The sequence below is a fragment of the Amblyraja radiata genome, chromosome 5 (assembly GCF_010909765.2).
Source record: "Amblyraja radiata isolate CabotCenter1 chromosome 5, sAmbRad1.1.pri, whole genome shotgun sequence".
NCBI lineage: Eukaryota > Metazoa > Chordata > Chondrichthyes > Rajiformes > Rajidae > Amblyraja > Amblyraja radiata.
In genome coordinates, this window is record NC_045960.1 from 74,270,202 (window position 1) to 74,286,985 (window position 16,784).

At 41.5% G+C, this 16,784-nt stretch overlaps 1 protein-coding gene across 6 annotated transcripts in view; it reads left to right on the forward strand.

The window, feature by feature from the left end:
* The window catches only part of klhl29 (kelch like family member 29), a 416,936-nt gene that overhangs the window by 340,757 nt on the left and 59,395 nt on the right, over positions 1-16,784 (forward strand). For all 6 annotated transcript variants that reach the window (XM_033021536.1, XM_033021537.1, XM_033021534.1 and 3 more), the window contains 2 exons: positions 10,562-10,758; positions 12,594-12,853. In XM_033021536.1, the coding sequence (XP_032877427.1) occupies positions 10,562-10,758; positions 12,594-12,853 (457 nt within the window). The remainder of the gene's footprint in view (positions 1-10,561; positions 10,759-12,593; positions 12,854-16,784) is intronic.

The following is a 16,784-nucleotide window of genomic DNA, read 5'->3' on the forward strand; positions in this document are numbered from 1 at the left end:
GTCTCGACTTGAAATGTCACCCATTCCTTCTGTCCAGAGATGCTGCCTGTCCCGCTGAGTTACTCCAGCTTTTTGTATCTATCTTCGGTTTAAACCAGCATCTACAGTTCCTTCGAACACATCTTCTATTATGATATATAAAGTGCAAACATCAGTGTATGAACTGTTGTCTAATATTTCCTCTGTTGGCTTTGAACTGGGTAAAGCAAATAATGTTAGGATTGGAAGAATTCCAAATAAATATGTTTCACAAATTGAAAGTGGCTATATCTGATTATATGAATGCATATTGTTTCCTTTACCATTCTCAAGCTTAGGTTATATGCGATGGGTGTTGTGAAAGTGACTTATTGAAGTTCCTGATACAAGTCCATTGTGGGTTTAAATATTATATGCTGTTATATACTGTTGCCAACTTGTAAATTTAGGCAGCTTAAATCATATAGTCTGATTTGAGGAATCGCACAAAGGGAACTTTTGATGCTCTGAATTGTGTGTCAACAAGTCAGTCGCATTCAAAAGTAAATGGATTACATATTTGTCAAATATGTCTGAACTACAAAAGCTAATACACAATTGTTTAAGTACAGCCTCTTGAACATTGCGCTACTGTTTATTAAACAAAATAATCTGGTTCAGCACTTTGAAGTAAATGGCTCCTTGCAGATTTCAAACTTAGCACCTCTATTTTTTTGTAGGTGCTGATGTTTGACAATGAAAGGTTGTCAATAAAGTATTTCTTCCAAGATTAAATGGTTGTTAGTCTATTTTGCACTTTCTGACTACTAACATTATATGAATGTGATTTAAATGTATATTCATAACCTTGTGGAACTTTTAACTATCCTTTTGAAATAAGAAGTGGCTTGGAAGTGATCAAGTGTAACTTTCCAGATCCAAACTACATTCAAACATCAAAGCCATTCAAATCATAGTTCAGCATAAATTGTATATTACACACAGCAGGTAACCCTTTGAGGACCGATGTAACACTTCACATCTGAATAAAATTTGCACCATCTTTCCTTTCTACTTAAGGACCAGTGTCCAGGATTGGGCTTTATTTGCAGGATGAAAGGATTGACCACAGCAGTCAACATTGCTTGTTATTCCAGCCATTGCTCATTATCTCTTCCTGTTGTTGCATGTTTAGTGCTATCTAGGGTTTTTCAATATGACCTTCTTTGGGGATTACTCATTTGTATTTGTCTGGAAATCATTTGGTTAATCTGGTATATGTGTGTGAATGTATTAACTATGCAGTGTTCCCTCAGCTGAAACTATCCCATATTCCTTCCATCCTGATGTATCATTACTAATTATCTTTTCACTTCCATCTGCCATAACCACAGTTTTTTGTCATTAATGCATATATTTACTCAGAAAATGTTGACTATGAAGATATCTGTGGCCCTCAGCAATTCCACAAAGTTTGACAGCAAATGTTAGCAATCAGTGTTATAAATATCATGTGGCTGGAAATGAGTGCACTTTTAAAATATATTTAGTACTTATTGAGTTAATTCCCCTGTTCGTGAAGCCATGGTATCTCTGATAGATGCATCTCAGAGTAGAAGATGCTTTTTTTTTTTTTTAATTAGAGTTCTTGATTTGTTTTGCTTGAAGTTATATCAAGGATGGAAAGTCTCATTTCAGATGAGTTTGGGGATGGATCAGGGGTAATAGATATGAAAAGAATCCTCCCACTTATCCAACGGTTTTGTTGACAGAAATGGATGAGGACTATAGGTGTGGAAACTGTTCTTGTGCTAAAAAGGCTTACAAGAATAAGTTGGAAAGTGTGGGGAAAGTTTGAAAAATTTGATATTAATAATATTCATAGTATATTAATCCTAATTTCTCACTCCATTTCCATTCTAATTACCATTTCACCTCAGTCAAGGTAACATACGTAAGCAAATTGAACATTAGTCTCTATAGGGAAAACTGTAAATGAACACGTATTAAGAAATTACTAAGCTTTTGCAGTACATGTCATGGAAAATTAGATCCCATTAATACTTTAACACAAATACTCTGAACTGATAGATGAAATATTTCACTCAGTAGAAGTTAAAAGTTTGACACTTCCCTATTATTAGACCTTCCACACGTGAATAAATGCAATGTTACATCACTACTTGTAACTCACCCCTTGTGCATAAGTATGTGTTGTTATAACTATTCACCGAGTGAAAAAAACTCACCTTATAAAAAAAAAAAAACACTAAAACAATAACTCTCAAATATTTGCCATGATTTCTCTATTTACATCCATTCAAGCTACAGTGCATTCAGAAAGTATTCCGACCCCTTCACTTTTTCCACATTTTGTTACATTACAGCCTTATTTTAAAATTGATTACATTCATTTTTTATCACCAATCTACACACAATACCCCAGAATGAAGAAGCTAAAACAGGTGTTTAGAAATTTTTGCAAAGTAATTAAAAATAAATAACTGAAATATCACATTTATATAAGTATTCAGACCCTTTACTATGACACTTCAAATTGAACTTTGGTTCATCCTGTTTCCATTGATTATCCTTGAGATAACTTGATTAGAGTCCACCAGTGGTAAATTAAATTGATTGGACATGATTTGGAAAGGCACACACCTGTCTATATAAGGTCCCACAGTTGACAGTGCATGTCAGAGCAAAAACCAAGCCATGAAGACGAAGAAATTGTCCGTAGACCTCCGAGACAGCGTTGTGTCGAGACACAGATCTGGTGAAGAGTATAAAACAATTTCTGCAGCATTACTGGTCCCAAAATGCACAGTGGCCTCCGTCATTCTTAAATGGAAGAACTTTGGAACCACCAGGACTCTTCATAGAGCTGGCCGCCCAGCCAAACTGAGCAATCGAGGGAGAAGGGCCTTGGTCAGGGAGATGAACAAGAACCCGATGGTCACTCTGACAGTGCTCCAGAGTTCCTCTGTGGAGATGGGAGAACTTTCCAGAAGGACAACTATATCTGCAACACTCCACCAATCAGGCCTTTATGGTAGAGTGGCCAGACGGAAGCCACTCCTCAGTAAAAGGCACATGCAGCCCACTTGGAATTTGCCAAAAGGCATGAGAAACAAGATTCTCTGGTCTGATGAAACCAAGATTGAACTCTTTGGCCTGAATGCCAAGCGTCACATCTGGAGGAAACCAGGCACCGCTCATTACCTGGCCAATACCATACCTACGGTGAAGCATGGTGGTGGCAGCATCATGCTGTGGGGATGATTTTCTGTGGCAGAAACAGGATCCTAGTCAGGATCGAGGGAAAGATGAACGAAGCAAAGTACAGAGAGATCCTTGTTGCAAACATGCTCCAGAGCGGTCTGGACCTCAGACTGGGGCGGAGGTTCATCTTCCAACAGGACAACGACCCTAAGCACACAGCCAAGACAACGCAGGAGTGGCTTCGTGACAAGTCTGTGAATGTCCTTGCGTGGCCCAGCCAGAGCCCGGACTTGAACCCGATCGAACGCCTCTGGAAGGACCTGAAAATAGCTGTGCATCGACGCTCCCCATCCAACCTGACAGAGCTTGAGCAGGTCTGCAAAGAATGGGAGAATTATCCAAATACCGGTGTGCCTAGCATGTAGCGTCCTACCCAAGAAGACTTGCGGCTGTAATCGCTGTCAAAGGTGCCTCAACAAAATACTGAGTAAAGGGTCTGAATACTTATGTAAATGTGATATTTCAGTTATTTATTTTTAATTACTTTGCAAAAATTTCTAAACACATGTTTTTGCTTTTTTATATGGTCTTTTATGATAAGAAAATTAATTTAATCAATTTTAGAATAAGGCTGTAACGTAACTAAATGTGGAAAAAGTGATGGGATCTGAATACTTTCTGAATGCACTGTAAATAAATGAACATTTCCATGGCAACATACAAAGGCGGTTGGTATAAGCTGTTCTAACCATATATATATTCTCGTCATAGGAAGTGCCATCAATATTCTATTATTCCATAGATAAAGTGGATTTTTCAATTTAATTTTAATATAGAATTATTAGTTTAATTTCCATTCTTTCCTTTCAACCCATATGTTTATCGGGCTAGGCACGAATGCTAATTTTGTAAATTTAACATTTTTAGTTAAATAATTAATTTTGACGTGTATCTTCATGTATATTTGTGTTTAATATGCCTATCTAAAATCTTTCAAAATCTCATGTTTACCCCAACAGGTGATATTTCAAATAGTAATATGGCATCGGGAGACCACAAAAATGAGGAGAGTTGAAACCCTAAAACAAAGTGATAGATTTTAATGAGGATTTAAAATGGAGAATGGTGGTAGGGTAGAGGCTTTTGGGGAAAGAGTTCTGGAAGCAGGAGCTTATGAAATCTCCAGCGCTTCAGTGAAGAGGAATATAAATGTTATATTGGAAAAGGCATGTTTGAACATGCCTGGTATGCTAAGGTTTATTCAGTCTTGTGTCAGAATGTGCATGAAGAATTCTGTATCTGATAATGGAAGGATGGAAAGTGTTATTTGACCAGGCATGTGTCATCAGCTTAAGAAGAAATTAGGAAAACAGTAGGATGAAGTTCATGGAGTAAACTCAACTAGAGTAACTTGGAATTGTACTTGTATTTATTTACATTTTGATATAGATGTTTTGTTAAAACAAGATAGTCAAGTCAAGTTTATTTGTCACATACACATACGAGATGTGCAGTGAAATGAAAGTGGCAATGCTCGCGGACTTTTGTGCAAAAAGACAAACAACCAAACAAACTATAAACACAATCATAACACACATATACCTTTACATAATAAATAATGGAAGGAAAAACGTTCAGTAGAGTTAGTCCCTGGTGAGATAGGCATTTACAGTCCGAATGGCCTCTGGGAAGAAACTCCTTCTCAACCTCTCTGTTCTCACCGCATGGCAACGGAGGCGTTTGCCTGACCGTAGCAGCTGGAACAGTCCGTTGCAGGGGTGGAAGGGGTCTCTCATGATATTGTTGGCTCTGGAGTTGCACCTCCTGATGTATAGTTCCTGCAGGGGGGCAAGTGAAGTTCCCATAGTGCGTTCGGCCGAACGCACTACTCTCTGCAGAGCCTTCTTGTCCTTGGCAGAGCAATTCCCAAACCAGATGGTAATGTTCCCGGACAAGATGCTTTCCACCGCCGCTGCGTAGAAGCACTGGAGGATCCTCGGAGACACTCTGAATTTCCTCAATTGCCTGAGGTGGTAAAGGCGCTGCCTTGCCTTACTCACGAGTGCTGAGGCGTGTGATGCCAATGTCATATCCTCGGAGATGTGGACTCCCAGATATTTAAAACAGTTCACCCTATCCACAGGATCCCCATTTATCCTCAATGGAGTGTACGTCCTCGGATGATGTGCCCTCCTAAAGTCCATGATCAGCTCCTTTGTTTTTTTGATGTTCAAGAGGAGGCTGTTATCCTGGCACCAGAGTGCTAGATCAGCCACCTCCTCCCGGTAAGCCTTCTCATCGTTGCCTGAGATCAGGCCCACCACCACAGTGTCATCAGCAAACTTAATTATTGAGTTGGAGCTGAACCTAGCCACACAGTCATGTGTGTACAGGGAGTACAATAGGGGGCTGAGGACGCAACCCTGGGGCGATCCTGTGCTCAGGGTGAGGGACTTTGATGTATTCCCTCCCATCTTGACTACCTGGGGCCTGGCGGTGAGAAAGTCCAGGACCCAGGCACACAGGGAGGTGTTGAGCCCCAATTCCATTAGTTTCCCGGCCAGTCTGGTGGGGACTATCGTGTTGAAGGCTGAACTGTAGTCTATGAACAGCATCCTCACGTAGCCCCCCTTCTGGCTGTCCAGATGGGAGAGAGCGGTGTGCAAGACCTGGGAGACCGCATCGTCCGTGGATCTGTTCGGACGGTATGCGAACTGCAAAGGGTCCATGTTCCGAGGGAGGAAGGCGCAGATGTGTTTCTTCACCAGCCTCTCAAAGCATTTCATGACTACCGAGGTAAGGGCCACCGGACGGTAGTCATTCAGACAGGCTGGGGAGGCATTTTTAGGTACCGGTACAATGATAGATTTTTTGAAGCAGGCAGGGACCACGGACTTGTCCAGGGAGAGGTTGAATAATGTAGTGAGCACTGGAGCTAGCTGCGTAGCACAGGACTTGAGTACTCGCCCCGAGATGCCATCGGGGCCTGCAGCTTTTCTCGTGTTCACCCGTGTCAGAGCCCTCCTCACGTCGTGCTCAGACAGCGAGAATGTGTGCACATTCCTCCCTTCAGCTTCGGTAGCCAGCCCGCTGGCGGTATTGTCGATAGTCGGCAGACCTGGGGTGGTGTTGCCCCTCTCAAAACTAGCGTAAAAGGAGTTCAGGTCATCAGCTAGGGAGGTGCCGGCACTTGCGGATGAGAGAGGGGTGCTCCAGTAGTTGGTTACAATCCGTAGCCCCTGCCACAGGCTTCTGGTGTCCTGCTGCTCCATCTGTAACTCCATCTTGTCTCTGTACCTCCTCTTTGCGTCCTTCACCGCCCTTCGCAGTCGGTAGGACTCTGCCTTGTAGACGTCCATGTTTCCTGATGCCAGGCCCGAGTTGTAGGCAGTGGTGCAAGCATTCAGGGCCACACGAACAGATCTGTCTACCCAGGATAATCATGGGAGCAATGAATACTCATACTTTTTAATTTACAATCATCTTTCGTATCATTATTTTTGAATACTTAGTTATCCTACACTGATTTAATATTGTTTACTTATGTTGTATAAGAGATTTAAAAAAAAAAGTCATCTTGCATTAATTCAATAGGCATTTTATATTAAACATAACCCTGGGGTGTGTAAAGTGCAAGAGAAAAGGACAGAGAATCAGTTGACGGAACCTCTAGACATTAGTGTTGCCATGAATTCCAGTGTAATCCTAGTGCAAAAGGGTCTGTGCCTCCATGAGTCAGGGCTGCCAACTCTCATGCTTTGAGCGTGAGAATCACTCATTTGAACAAATTCTCACGCTCTCACGCTGATCACAAATTTCTCACGCTCTGTCGTGAGAAATTCTGTGATCAACGAAAATTTCAAAACTCAGATAAACTGCATGGCCGCGGACGTTGGAGAGCCGGGGCTGAAGTAGGGATGGAAGCAGATGTAGCATCGGGAACAGATGTGGGAAGCCGCGGCTGGCGAGTGTTTGTGGGGCTGGCGATTCACACGCTGCAGCTCCGGCCATGGAGCAGTGCAAGAGTCCCGGGCCATCGGAGGCGTCGGAAGCGTTGCGCCGCTACCGTGAGAGTCTCTGTGCCGAAGGGACAGAGACTCTCAAAGGGAGGCAGAGAGGGGGGAAGGAGACAGGGAGACGGGGAGGAGAGAGAGGGGGTGAGAGGAGACAGAGGGGGAGAGATTGGGGAGAGGGAAGGGAGAGGGGGGGAGATAGGGAGAGAGGGGGTGGAGAGGGGGAAAGAGAGAGGGAGAGAAAGAGGGAGAGAAAGAGGGAGAGAAAGAGGAGATAGAGACAGAGGAGACAGAGCAAGGGGGAGAGTGAGGTGGGAGGGAGAAATGGGGAGAGAGATGAGAGGGCAGATAGCGTGTGGAGAGAGGGGGAGAGAAATGGAGAGAGATGGGAAGAGGAGAGAGAGGGGGTGAGAGCAGAGAGGGAGAGAGAAAGGAGATAGAGGGGGAGGGGGGTGAGAGGATAAAGAGAGGGAGGAGAGTGAGGAGGGAGAGAGAGAGGGGAGAGGACGAGAGGTGGAGAGAGGGGGACAGAGGGGAGGGAGAGGGGGATGGAGAGGCAGGGCTTCCAACTACCATGCATTGTGTGATAATCAAGCATTTCGCCAAATTCTCACGCTGATCACAAATTTCTCACGCTCTGTCATGAGAAATTCTGTGATCAACGAAAATTTCAAAACTCATATCAACTGCATGGGCCACGGGTGTTGGAAGCAGAAGCAGCGCGGGGACAGATGTGGGCGGGGGTGGTGAGTGTTTGCCGGGCTGGCGAGTCGCTCACTGCAGCTCCGGCCATGGAGCAGCCTCAGTACAAGAGTCCCGGGCCAGTGGAGGCGTCTGAAGTGTTGCGCCACTGCCGTGACTGTCTCTGTGTCAAATTCGCCCAGGTGACCAGCATGGATCAGGCTGCGGCTCGGTGCATCCTGGAGGACAACCAGTGGCTGCTGGAAGTAAGTACCAAGCACTGGGTAGAAACGGTGGAAGATAGTGGACTTCAAATGGGAGTGGTTGAAGAAAGTATCCTGCTTGCCTGCTAGATTTTCACTTATTGTAACTGCAGGAAAAATGTTCCTGATGTTGGGGGACTTCAGAACCAGGGGTCACAGTTTAAGAATAAAGGGTAGGCCAGTTAGGACTGAGATGAGGACAAACTTTTTCACCCAGAGAGTTGTGAATCTGTGGAATTATCTGCCACAGAAGGCAGTGCAGGCCAATTCACTGGAAGTTTTCAAGAGAGCTACATTTAGTTCTTGGGGCTAACAAAATCAAGGGATATGGGGAAAAAACAGGAACGAGATACTGATTTTAGATGAATAGCCATGATCATATTGAATGGCAGTGCTGGCGCGAAGGGCCGATGGCCTATTCCTGCACCTATTTTCTATGTTTCTCTGCTTGAGTATATGGCAATAAAACTCGATCACTTGATTTTGAAGCATTCATGCATGGTGGAGGTATAATGTAGTCATAGAATGATACAGTGTGAAAACAGGCCCTTCGGCGCAACTTGCCCACACCCGCCAACATGTCCCAGCTACGCTACCTGCATTTGGTCCATACCTCCAAACCTGTCCTGTCCATGTATCAGTCTAACTGTTTCTTAAATGGTCCCTGCCTCAACTACGTCCTCTGGCAGCTTGTTCCATACACCCACCACCCTTCGTGTGGAAAAAGTTACCCCTTAAAAAGTTACCTCTTAAAAGTACTTCATACATAAAATATTGAAATCATACTTCTACAATGCACTAAAACATGATTTTAATACATCAATTTTTCCTACCCTGGGAGGGGGGACATCCTACTTCCACACCCTGTCCCCGCTCGGTTGCTCCACGCCCTCACTGGGTACCCCCAAGTTCAGTGATCGCTCAGTCTCCCCACTTTCAAAAATGCTCTGCGGCCCCTGGTTCAGACAGAGAACACTGCCAGATGTAAGCGGGGAACTGACGCCAGTTGTCTGTGATGTCTGGATCCCAATGCTCAGCACTTCATGTTTCGGAGTTGGCTAATGTTATTGATTTGTAATTAGCCTGATTTGTAATTAGGAATGTAATTTAGCCTAACCTTATTCATAGCTAATCCAATTTAAAGCATAAATATTGCATTCAAGTGTAAGTTAAAAGACTCGCTACAGTATACACCATATTGCACAATTTCAAGCTGAAAAATGCAAAAGTTCCGTACCAAGACACCCTCCACTGCCTTACTGGAGGAATACAGTGCATTAGGATTCCTAACTATTTCACAAAATGATTTCCAACTGGCAATCGTGGACAGTATAACCAAGCTGACATCCATTAACAAGTTTTCACTTTTATGTGAAATCCTATTGTCCCACAGTTTTTCCAGATAGTTATGAAGGATCAGAATTTGATCATAGAATTCCTATATGCTGCAGCTATTATAGAAATGTGTAAAATTTGGAGCTGATAAATTCAATGTGTTGTTGAATTACAAATGTCTAATTTTAACAAGTTATTTAATAATATTTAGAAATTGGAAGCTGCCATGTGTTGCGTATGTTGATTTCAGAATTAAGATGAGCTCAAAAATAGGTATAATCAACTTTATTCCAAGCATTTAAATATTCATGAATTCGTTGCTACCTTGAAATAAACATTGCTGTATATAATCTCAACACAATATCAATCTGGTAACATTCTGTCCAATTTTGTGCATGTAAAAAATTACAGGAATTATTGGACTCGAGAGGATATTTCTATGACACTTGAAAGGAAAGAATCACTTCTGAAAATAGCATGTGATATAACTTAACACCATTTTTTTTTTTTCTTTAAGTAAAACAAATGTTTCTTTTTTTTTTAAACAGGATTAAACCCTTTTATCTACAGCTGCTTTTGAAATTAGTTTTATGTCAAATTTTGTCTTCCTTTATCAATCTAACGAATGTACTTCTGAGATACAGGACTGTTTGAAGCCCCGATATTTTGCTTTATTCAGGGGAACACCTATTTAACAGACGGCCTAGGCCACAGTCATGGAACTCCTATAGGATGGCTGCTGGCTTCCTGTGGCAGAATTAGCCCTTTTCCCCAAATTTCTGCTTTAACCATTTTGTCTCCACCCACTTTCCTCTATTTACAACGTGTGTCATTAGGGCTTTGCTTTCTGTTTATGAACAATTATTTTATCCTTAATTTGTCTCATTCCATTTTCAATAACATTTTGCATGATGATGTGGGTTATTTTTGCACTGGTTTTGCTTACTCTTTCTCTTTCAGCTCACTTTTTTTTAAATTAGTAGAGCATTTTAGTGCACAGTATGTGGATTGAAGCCACCGTTTCGTTATACCATAGAAATAATTATATTTGCTTCTAATTTCTAATGTATTGCCTGCTGTTGTCAGGGCTTCAAAAGACAACAAGAATGGAGAGAAGTTGGAGTTGACGATTTCGAACATAAATGCAGATATTCTGGAAATGCTGCTGGAATTTGTTTATACTGGTTCACTCATCATCAATTCCGGAAATGCCAAAACTTTACTGGAATCTGCCAGTAAATTCCAGTTCCGAACTTTCTGCAAAATTTGTGTATCATTTTTAGGTAGGTAAATTATTCATACTAGCCCGTGAACTCGTTTATTTATTTATGTAGCATGCAAAACTTTAAAATGTCCCCAGTAACTGTACAACTTACCAAGATAGTTTTAGGTCTGTGTCAATTTTCTCACTTAGAGATTAATCTTAAGTTTTGAAATTTCACAACATCTAGCTTCAGTCGTTTAGGAGTGGGGTGTGGTGGTGGTGTGGTCAGTGAGTTTCTCATCTGTCTAAAATTAACCTCCACACACTTGATGTTGATGGAAGGATATTGAGTCCGTGGGTTCCAACAGATGAACCTGATATAGTTCAGCTGGAGGAGGTGCTGGTCCTGCAACATTAACGCATTGCATGTGGAATACCAGTCTCCTACCAAAATTACTGGAGAATTTAAAGCACAAACTTGATGCTTCCTATTAATATTTTAGAATGAACCACAATGTTGAACAGTGTTAAATTTAAGGGCTGGTCTTGAAACCACTACAGAAATACAGCACAAATGAGCTACTGATGTTACCCTTGTGATATTGTTTTGATTACAAGCATGCTAGCTGGATGTATTCTGAGTGAACGCCTGCATTTTCCCACAGGAAGAGAAATAATAAACTCAGTACAGAATGAAAAAGTCCATTGAAGCTTATGGCCACTGAAGTTAAAAAGTGCTCTTTCATTTAGTCTACATATGCTTGGATATCTGTGTTTCCTAATAATATTCACCTGTTTTCACTTGGAAATAGTTTGAATGGTGTTTAAACACATTTTCGGTGATTTGTGGCTGCATTCATGGACAAGCCATCACAGAGAGATCAGTAATATTTACACCAGTATTGCCAATAAGGATCATGGGTAAATGAAATACATCCTTACAAGTATCCACAAGGTTTCATGAGTGTCACCAGTCCATGCAAAAGCATGCTCTATTTCTAATTTGAAATATGTAATTCTGCAGTTGAGGTAATTTACCAAAATAATCACTTCCTGAGCATACTTAACTATAATTGTTTAGATTTGAGAGTAAAGTTTAAAATCCAGTCAAATGTGTAAAAATTGCCAAACATATTCTACTGGAGGCATTGATAATAAAAAGTTATTAAAGTTATTCTGATAAATGTTATTCTAACAGTATTGCTATACCACCTCATGGCATGGTACTTTGTACCATAACTAAAACCAAAGATCTTAGAGCGGAGATCTTTGACTAAAACCCTCATTTAGGATCCCATGATTTCTTTGACAATTTTCTTAGTCACCCGAAGACTTCTCTTCAATGTATTCTCCCCAAACTATTACTCAACAGTTTTTATTTAGACTGAAACTAATTTAATGCAAGGAACCGATCATGAAAATGCTTAAAATTCAAGGTATTTACTCTTGGAAATAATTGCTTCATTAAGAGTAAGTTAAATAATATTTTGATGTTAGTTGAAAGTTTTACTGCTGTTCTGAATAATCATTTTCTTTTGTAATTATTCCCTATTTGTATACATTGGGTATGCAAGCAAAGAATTTCACTGTGCCTAATCACATGCAACAATAAAGTATTCTATTCTTCCATTCCATTCTATTACTAGTAACAAGCAGTACACGAATAAATGGCATACTCAATCCTTATTTTAATGCATTCAGCATGAGTCTGACATAAGAGTATAACCATGTGTGTGTGTGTGTGTGTGTACATGCTAGCATGTGTTGTATTGAAACTTCCTTGTCTTGGTCCAGAAACCTTGGAGCTGAAAGCTTTAAAACAAGTGTGAGCTACATGTTCAGTGGTTTGAATTGTACACCTTGGGTATCAGCTGGCTCCCACAATTTGTTGACATTTGTTCATTCGTCTTTCAGAAAAACAGCTAACAGCAACCAACTGCCTCGGAATCCTAGCCATGGCAGAAGCCATGCAGTGTAATGAACTGCACAGCATGGCAAAAGCATATGCATTGCAGAATTTTCCAGAAGTAACAGCCCAAGATGAAGTTCTGAACATCTCAAAAGATGATCTTATTGCGTTTCTCTCCAACGACAGCCTGAACACAAAGGCTGAAGAACTTGTATATGAGGCTGTAATTAAATGGATTAAGAAGGATCCATTGAATCGAACACAGGTACACATCTTGAATTATAAAAGTCGTCAATATTTCGATACACTAACATTCTTTCTTTGCAAAGTTTAGAAATCTAAATGCAGACAATTCCTAGGTTGCACTTTCCATCAACTGACTCTCCAATATTCAACAAAAGATTTCTTCCTTAAATGCCTCCTCATCTATAGTTGGAGTGTAATTTACCCAAGCTGAAAATAGTTCAGTTCAAGTACCTGTTGCTTATGTGATCTAAAATAGTGCAGGTAGGCTACTTGGGGCCCAGCAATCATCTCACCCACAAACAATCTCACTTTACAAAGATTCTACCCATTCAGATTTTTCATGAGTCACAGTTAGTTATAGAATCCCAGTGTTGTACATATCGGCTCACCTACTACAAATCACTGATTGCACTGTGATGTTAACAAGCCAATCAACCTTCCATTTGGAATATTTTGAAGAACCAAGAACCAAGAACTTATTAATGTCCGGATCGCCACCTGAGAAGAGATTAAGTTTGTATCCTCAGAGTTTAGGAAAATGAGAGTCTGACAGGAAATTAGGAGAATGTTTCCCCAGGCTGGGATGCCTAGAAAGAGGTATCGTAGTGTCAGGTTACGAAGCTTTAGCTTTGGTACTGAAATAGAGAGAATCTTTTTCATTCAGTGGGTGGTAAACCTGTGAAATATGCTGCCACAGTGAGCTGTAGAGACCTCGTTGCTAAATAAATTTAAGAAGGAGATGGACACATTTCTGGACATAAAAAGCATCAAGGAGTATGGAGAGGGAACACGAGTATAATACTCAGATAAATAACCAGCCAATATAATAATGAATGGCGAAAGATCGAATGGCCTACTCTTCCTATTTTCTATCTTTAAATGCTGAGATAGTTATGACCACTATTCTCTTACCTAGACTCTTGGAAGCATCTCCCAAAGGCCTTTAGGTTGTTAACAAACCTGAATGGTGGATTGATCTCATTTTCCACCATTCTCTGATGTATTAATCCTACGATGAGTGGAACTACATAATTTACAAATATAAAAATACTTGTACTTAAGTTGTTCAGAATCATAGCTGTGGCTTAACAAATATTGTTAAACTAGTCTAACCAATATTACTTTGAAGAGTATTTTATTCTTCCACCCACCTTTTTGTTATATTCCAACATTGATTAAGCTTCCATGGCCACAATGATGGTAAGATCAAATTTGGTGATCTGATGAAAGTGATCTGGTGAATGTTCCTATTACTCCTAAGTTGTCAGCAGTCAAAATCTTGGAACACTCTACCTAACAGCAGTGTGGGATAAACTTCGTCAAACAGATAGTTCCAATTGAAGGAAATAGCCTGCACCCGCTAGAGGACAGCAAGAGATGAGCTTTGGCGCTTGCCTTACCACAACTCCCACATTCCATGTTCAATTTTCATTCACAAAAATTACGTATAAGTAATTTGCCTATGCTTTCTTATTTGCTTGTCTTCATCATTTTTTGTAATCATTTCATGTTATAGGAGCAGAATTAGGCCATTCTGCCCGTCAAGTCTACTCTGACATTCAATCATGTCTGATCTATCTTTCCCTCTCAACCCGAGAAATAGTAGGTACTCAAAAATGCTGGAGAAACTCAGCGGGTGCAGCAGCATCTATGGAGCGAAGGAAATAGGCAATGTTTCGGGCCGAAACCCTTCGTTGCCCATTTCCTTTGCTCTATAGATGCTGCTGCACCCGCTGAGTTTCTCCAGCATTTTTGTGTACCTTCGATTTTCCAGCATCTGCAGTTCCTTCTTAAACCCGAGAAATAGTATTGGGTAGGCTAATGGGACTGAAGGATGATAAATCCCCTGGACCTGATGGTCTGCATCCCAGGGTCCTCAGGGAGGTGGCTAGAAATAGTGGACACATTGGTGATCATTTTCCAATGTTCAATAGATTCAGGACCAGTTCCTGTGGATTGGAGGATACCTAATGTTATTCCACTTTTCAAGAAATGAGCGAGAGAGAAAACAGGGAATTACAGACCAGTTAGCCTGACTTCGGTGGTGGGAAAGATGCTGGAGTCAATTATTAAAGAGGTAATAATGGGGCATTTGGATAGCAGTAAAAGGATTAGTCCAAGTCAACATGGATTTATGAAAGGGAAATCATGCTCGACTAATCTTCTGGAATTTTTTGAGGATGTGACAAGTAAAATGGATGAAGGGATGCCAGTGGATGTAGTGTATCTAGACTTTCAGAAAGCCTTTGATAAGGTCCCGCATGGGAGACTGGTGACTAAAATTAGAGCACATGGTATTGGGGGTACGGTGTTGACATAGATAGAAAATTGGTTGGCAGACCAGAAGCAAAGAGTAGGAGTGAACGGGTCCTTTTCAGAATGGCAGGCAGTGACGAGTGGAGTGCCACAGGCTTGGTGTTGGGGCCGCAACTGTTTACCATATATATTAATGATTTGGAAGAGGGAATTAGGAGCAACACTAGCAGGTCTGCGGATGACACAAAGCTGGGTGGCAGTGTGAACTGTGAAGAGGATGTTAGGAGGTTGCAGGGTGACGTGGGCAGATGCAGTATAATATAGATAAATGTGAGGTTATCCACTTTGGCGGCAAAAACAAGGGGGCAGATTATTATCTCAATGGGGTTAGGTTAGGTAAGGGGGAGGTGCAGCGAGACCTGGGCATTCTTGTACACTGGTCACTGAAAGTTGACTTACAGGTACAGAGGGCAGTGAAGAAAGCTAATGGAATGTTGGCCTTCATAACAAGAGGATTTCAGTATAGGAGTAAAGAGGTTCTGCTGCAGTTGTATAGGTGGTGAGACCACATCTGGAGTATTGTGTACAGTTTTGGTCTCCTAATTTGAGGAAGGACATCCTTGTGATTGAGGCAGTGCAGCGTAGGTTCATGAGATTGATCCCTGGGATGGCGGGACTGTCATATGAGGAAAGATTGAAAAGACTAGGCTTGTATTCACTGGAGTTTAGAAGGATGAGGGTTGATCTTATAGAAACATATAAAATTATAAAAGGTCAGGACAAGCTAGATGCAGGAAAAATGTTCCCAATGTTGGATGAGTCCAGAACCAGGGGCCACAGTCTTAGAATAAAGGGGAGGTCATTTAAGACTGAGGTGAGAAAAAACATTTTCACCCAGAGAGTTGTGAATTTATGGAATTCCCTGCCACAGAGGGCAGTGGAGGCCAAGCCACTGGATGGATTTAAGAGAGAGTTAGATAGAGCTCTAGGGGCGAGTGGAGTCAAGGGATATGGGGAGAAGGCAGACACGGGTTATTGATAGGGAACGATCAGCCATGATCACAATGAATGGCGGTGCTGGCTCAAATGGCCGAATGGCCTCCTCCTGCACCTAATTACTATGTTTTTATGTAACCCCATTTCCCTGCCTTCTCCCCATAAACCCTGACACCCCTACTAATCAAGAATCGATCCATATACGCCTTAAAAATATCCATTGACTTGGCCTCCACACCCTTGTGTGGCAATGAATTCCACAGATTCGCTACCCTCTGACTAAAGCAATTCCTCCTCAACTACTGGCTCTTCTATGCTTTCAAATGTAGTGTTTAACCAGAATGTTGATGAACTATGTCCATGGCCCAGCCTTTATTTCTTGGCTTTGCTATTTGCCAGTCCCCAAAATTTGTCTCCCTGAAATTAAAAAGCCTTTCCCCAGAAATTGATGTTCAGTTTATAACAGTGAAATGTACCAAGAAAAGTATCCACCCACTCCAAAGCTTCCACATCTTTCCTGTAATGGGGCAATCATACCCCAAATGTGGCCTTACCGAAGTCCCATAGAGCGCCATCATGGCTTCCCGACACTTGTATTCAATGCCCCTAACATTGAAGACAAACATACCATTCTCGGATACCTTCACCACCCTATCCACTAGTGAGCTATGAACTTGGACTCCAAGATTCCTCTGCAC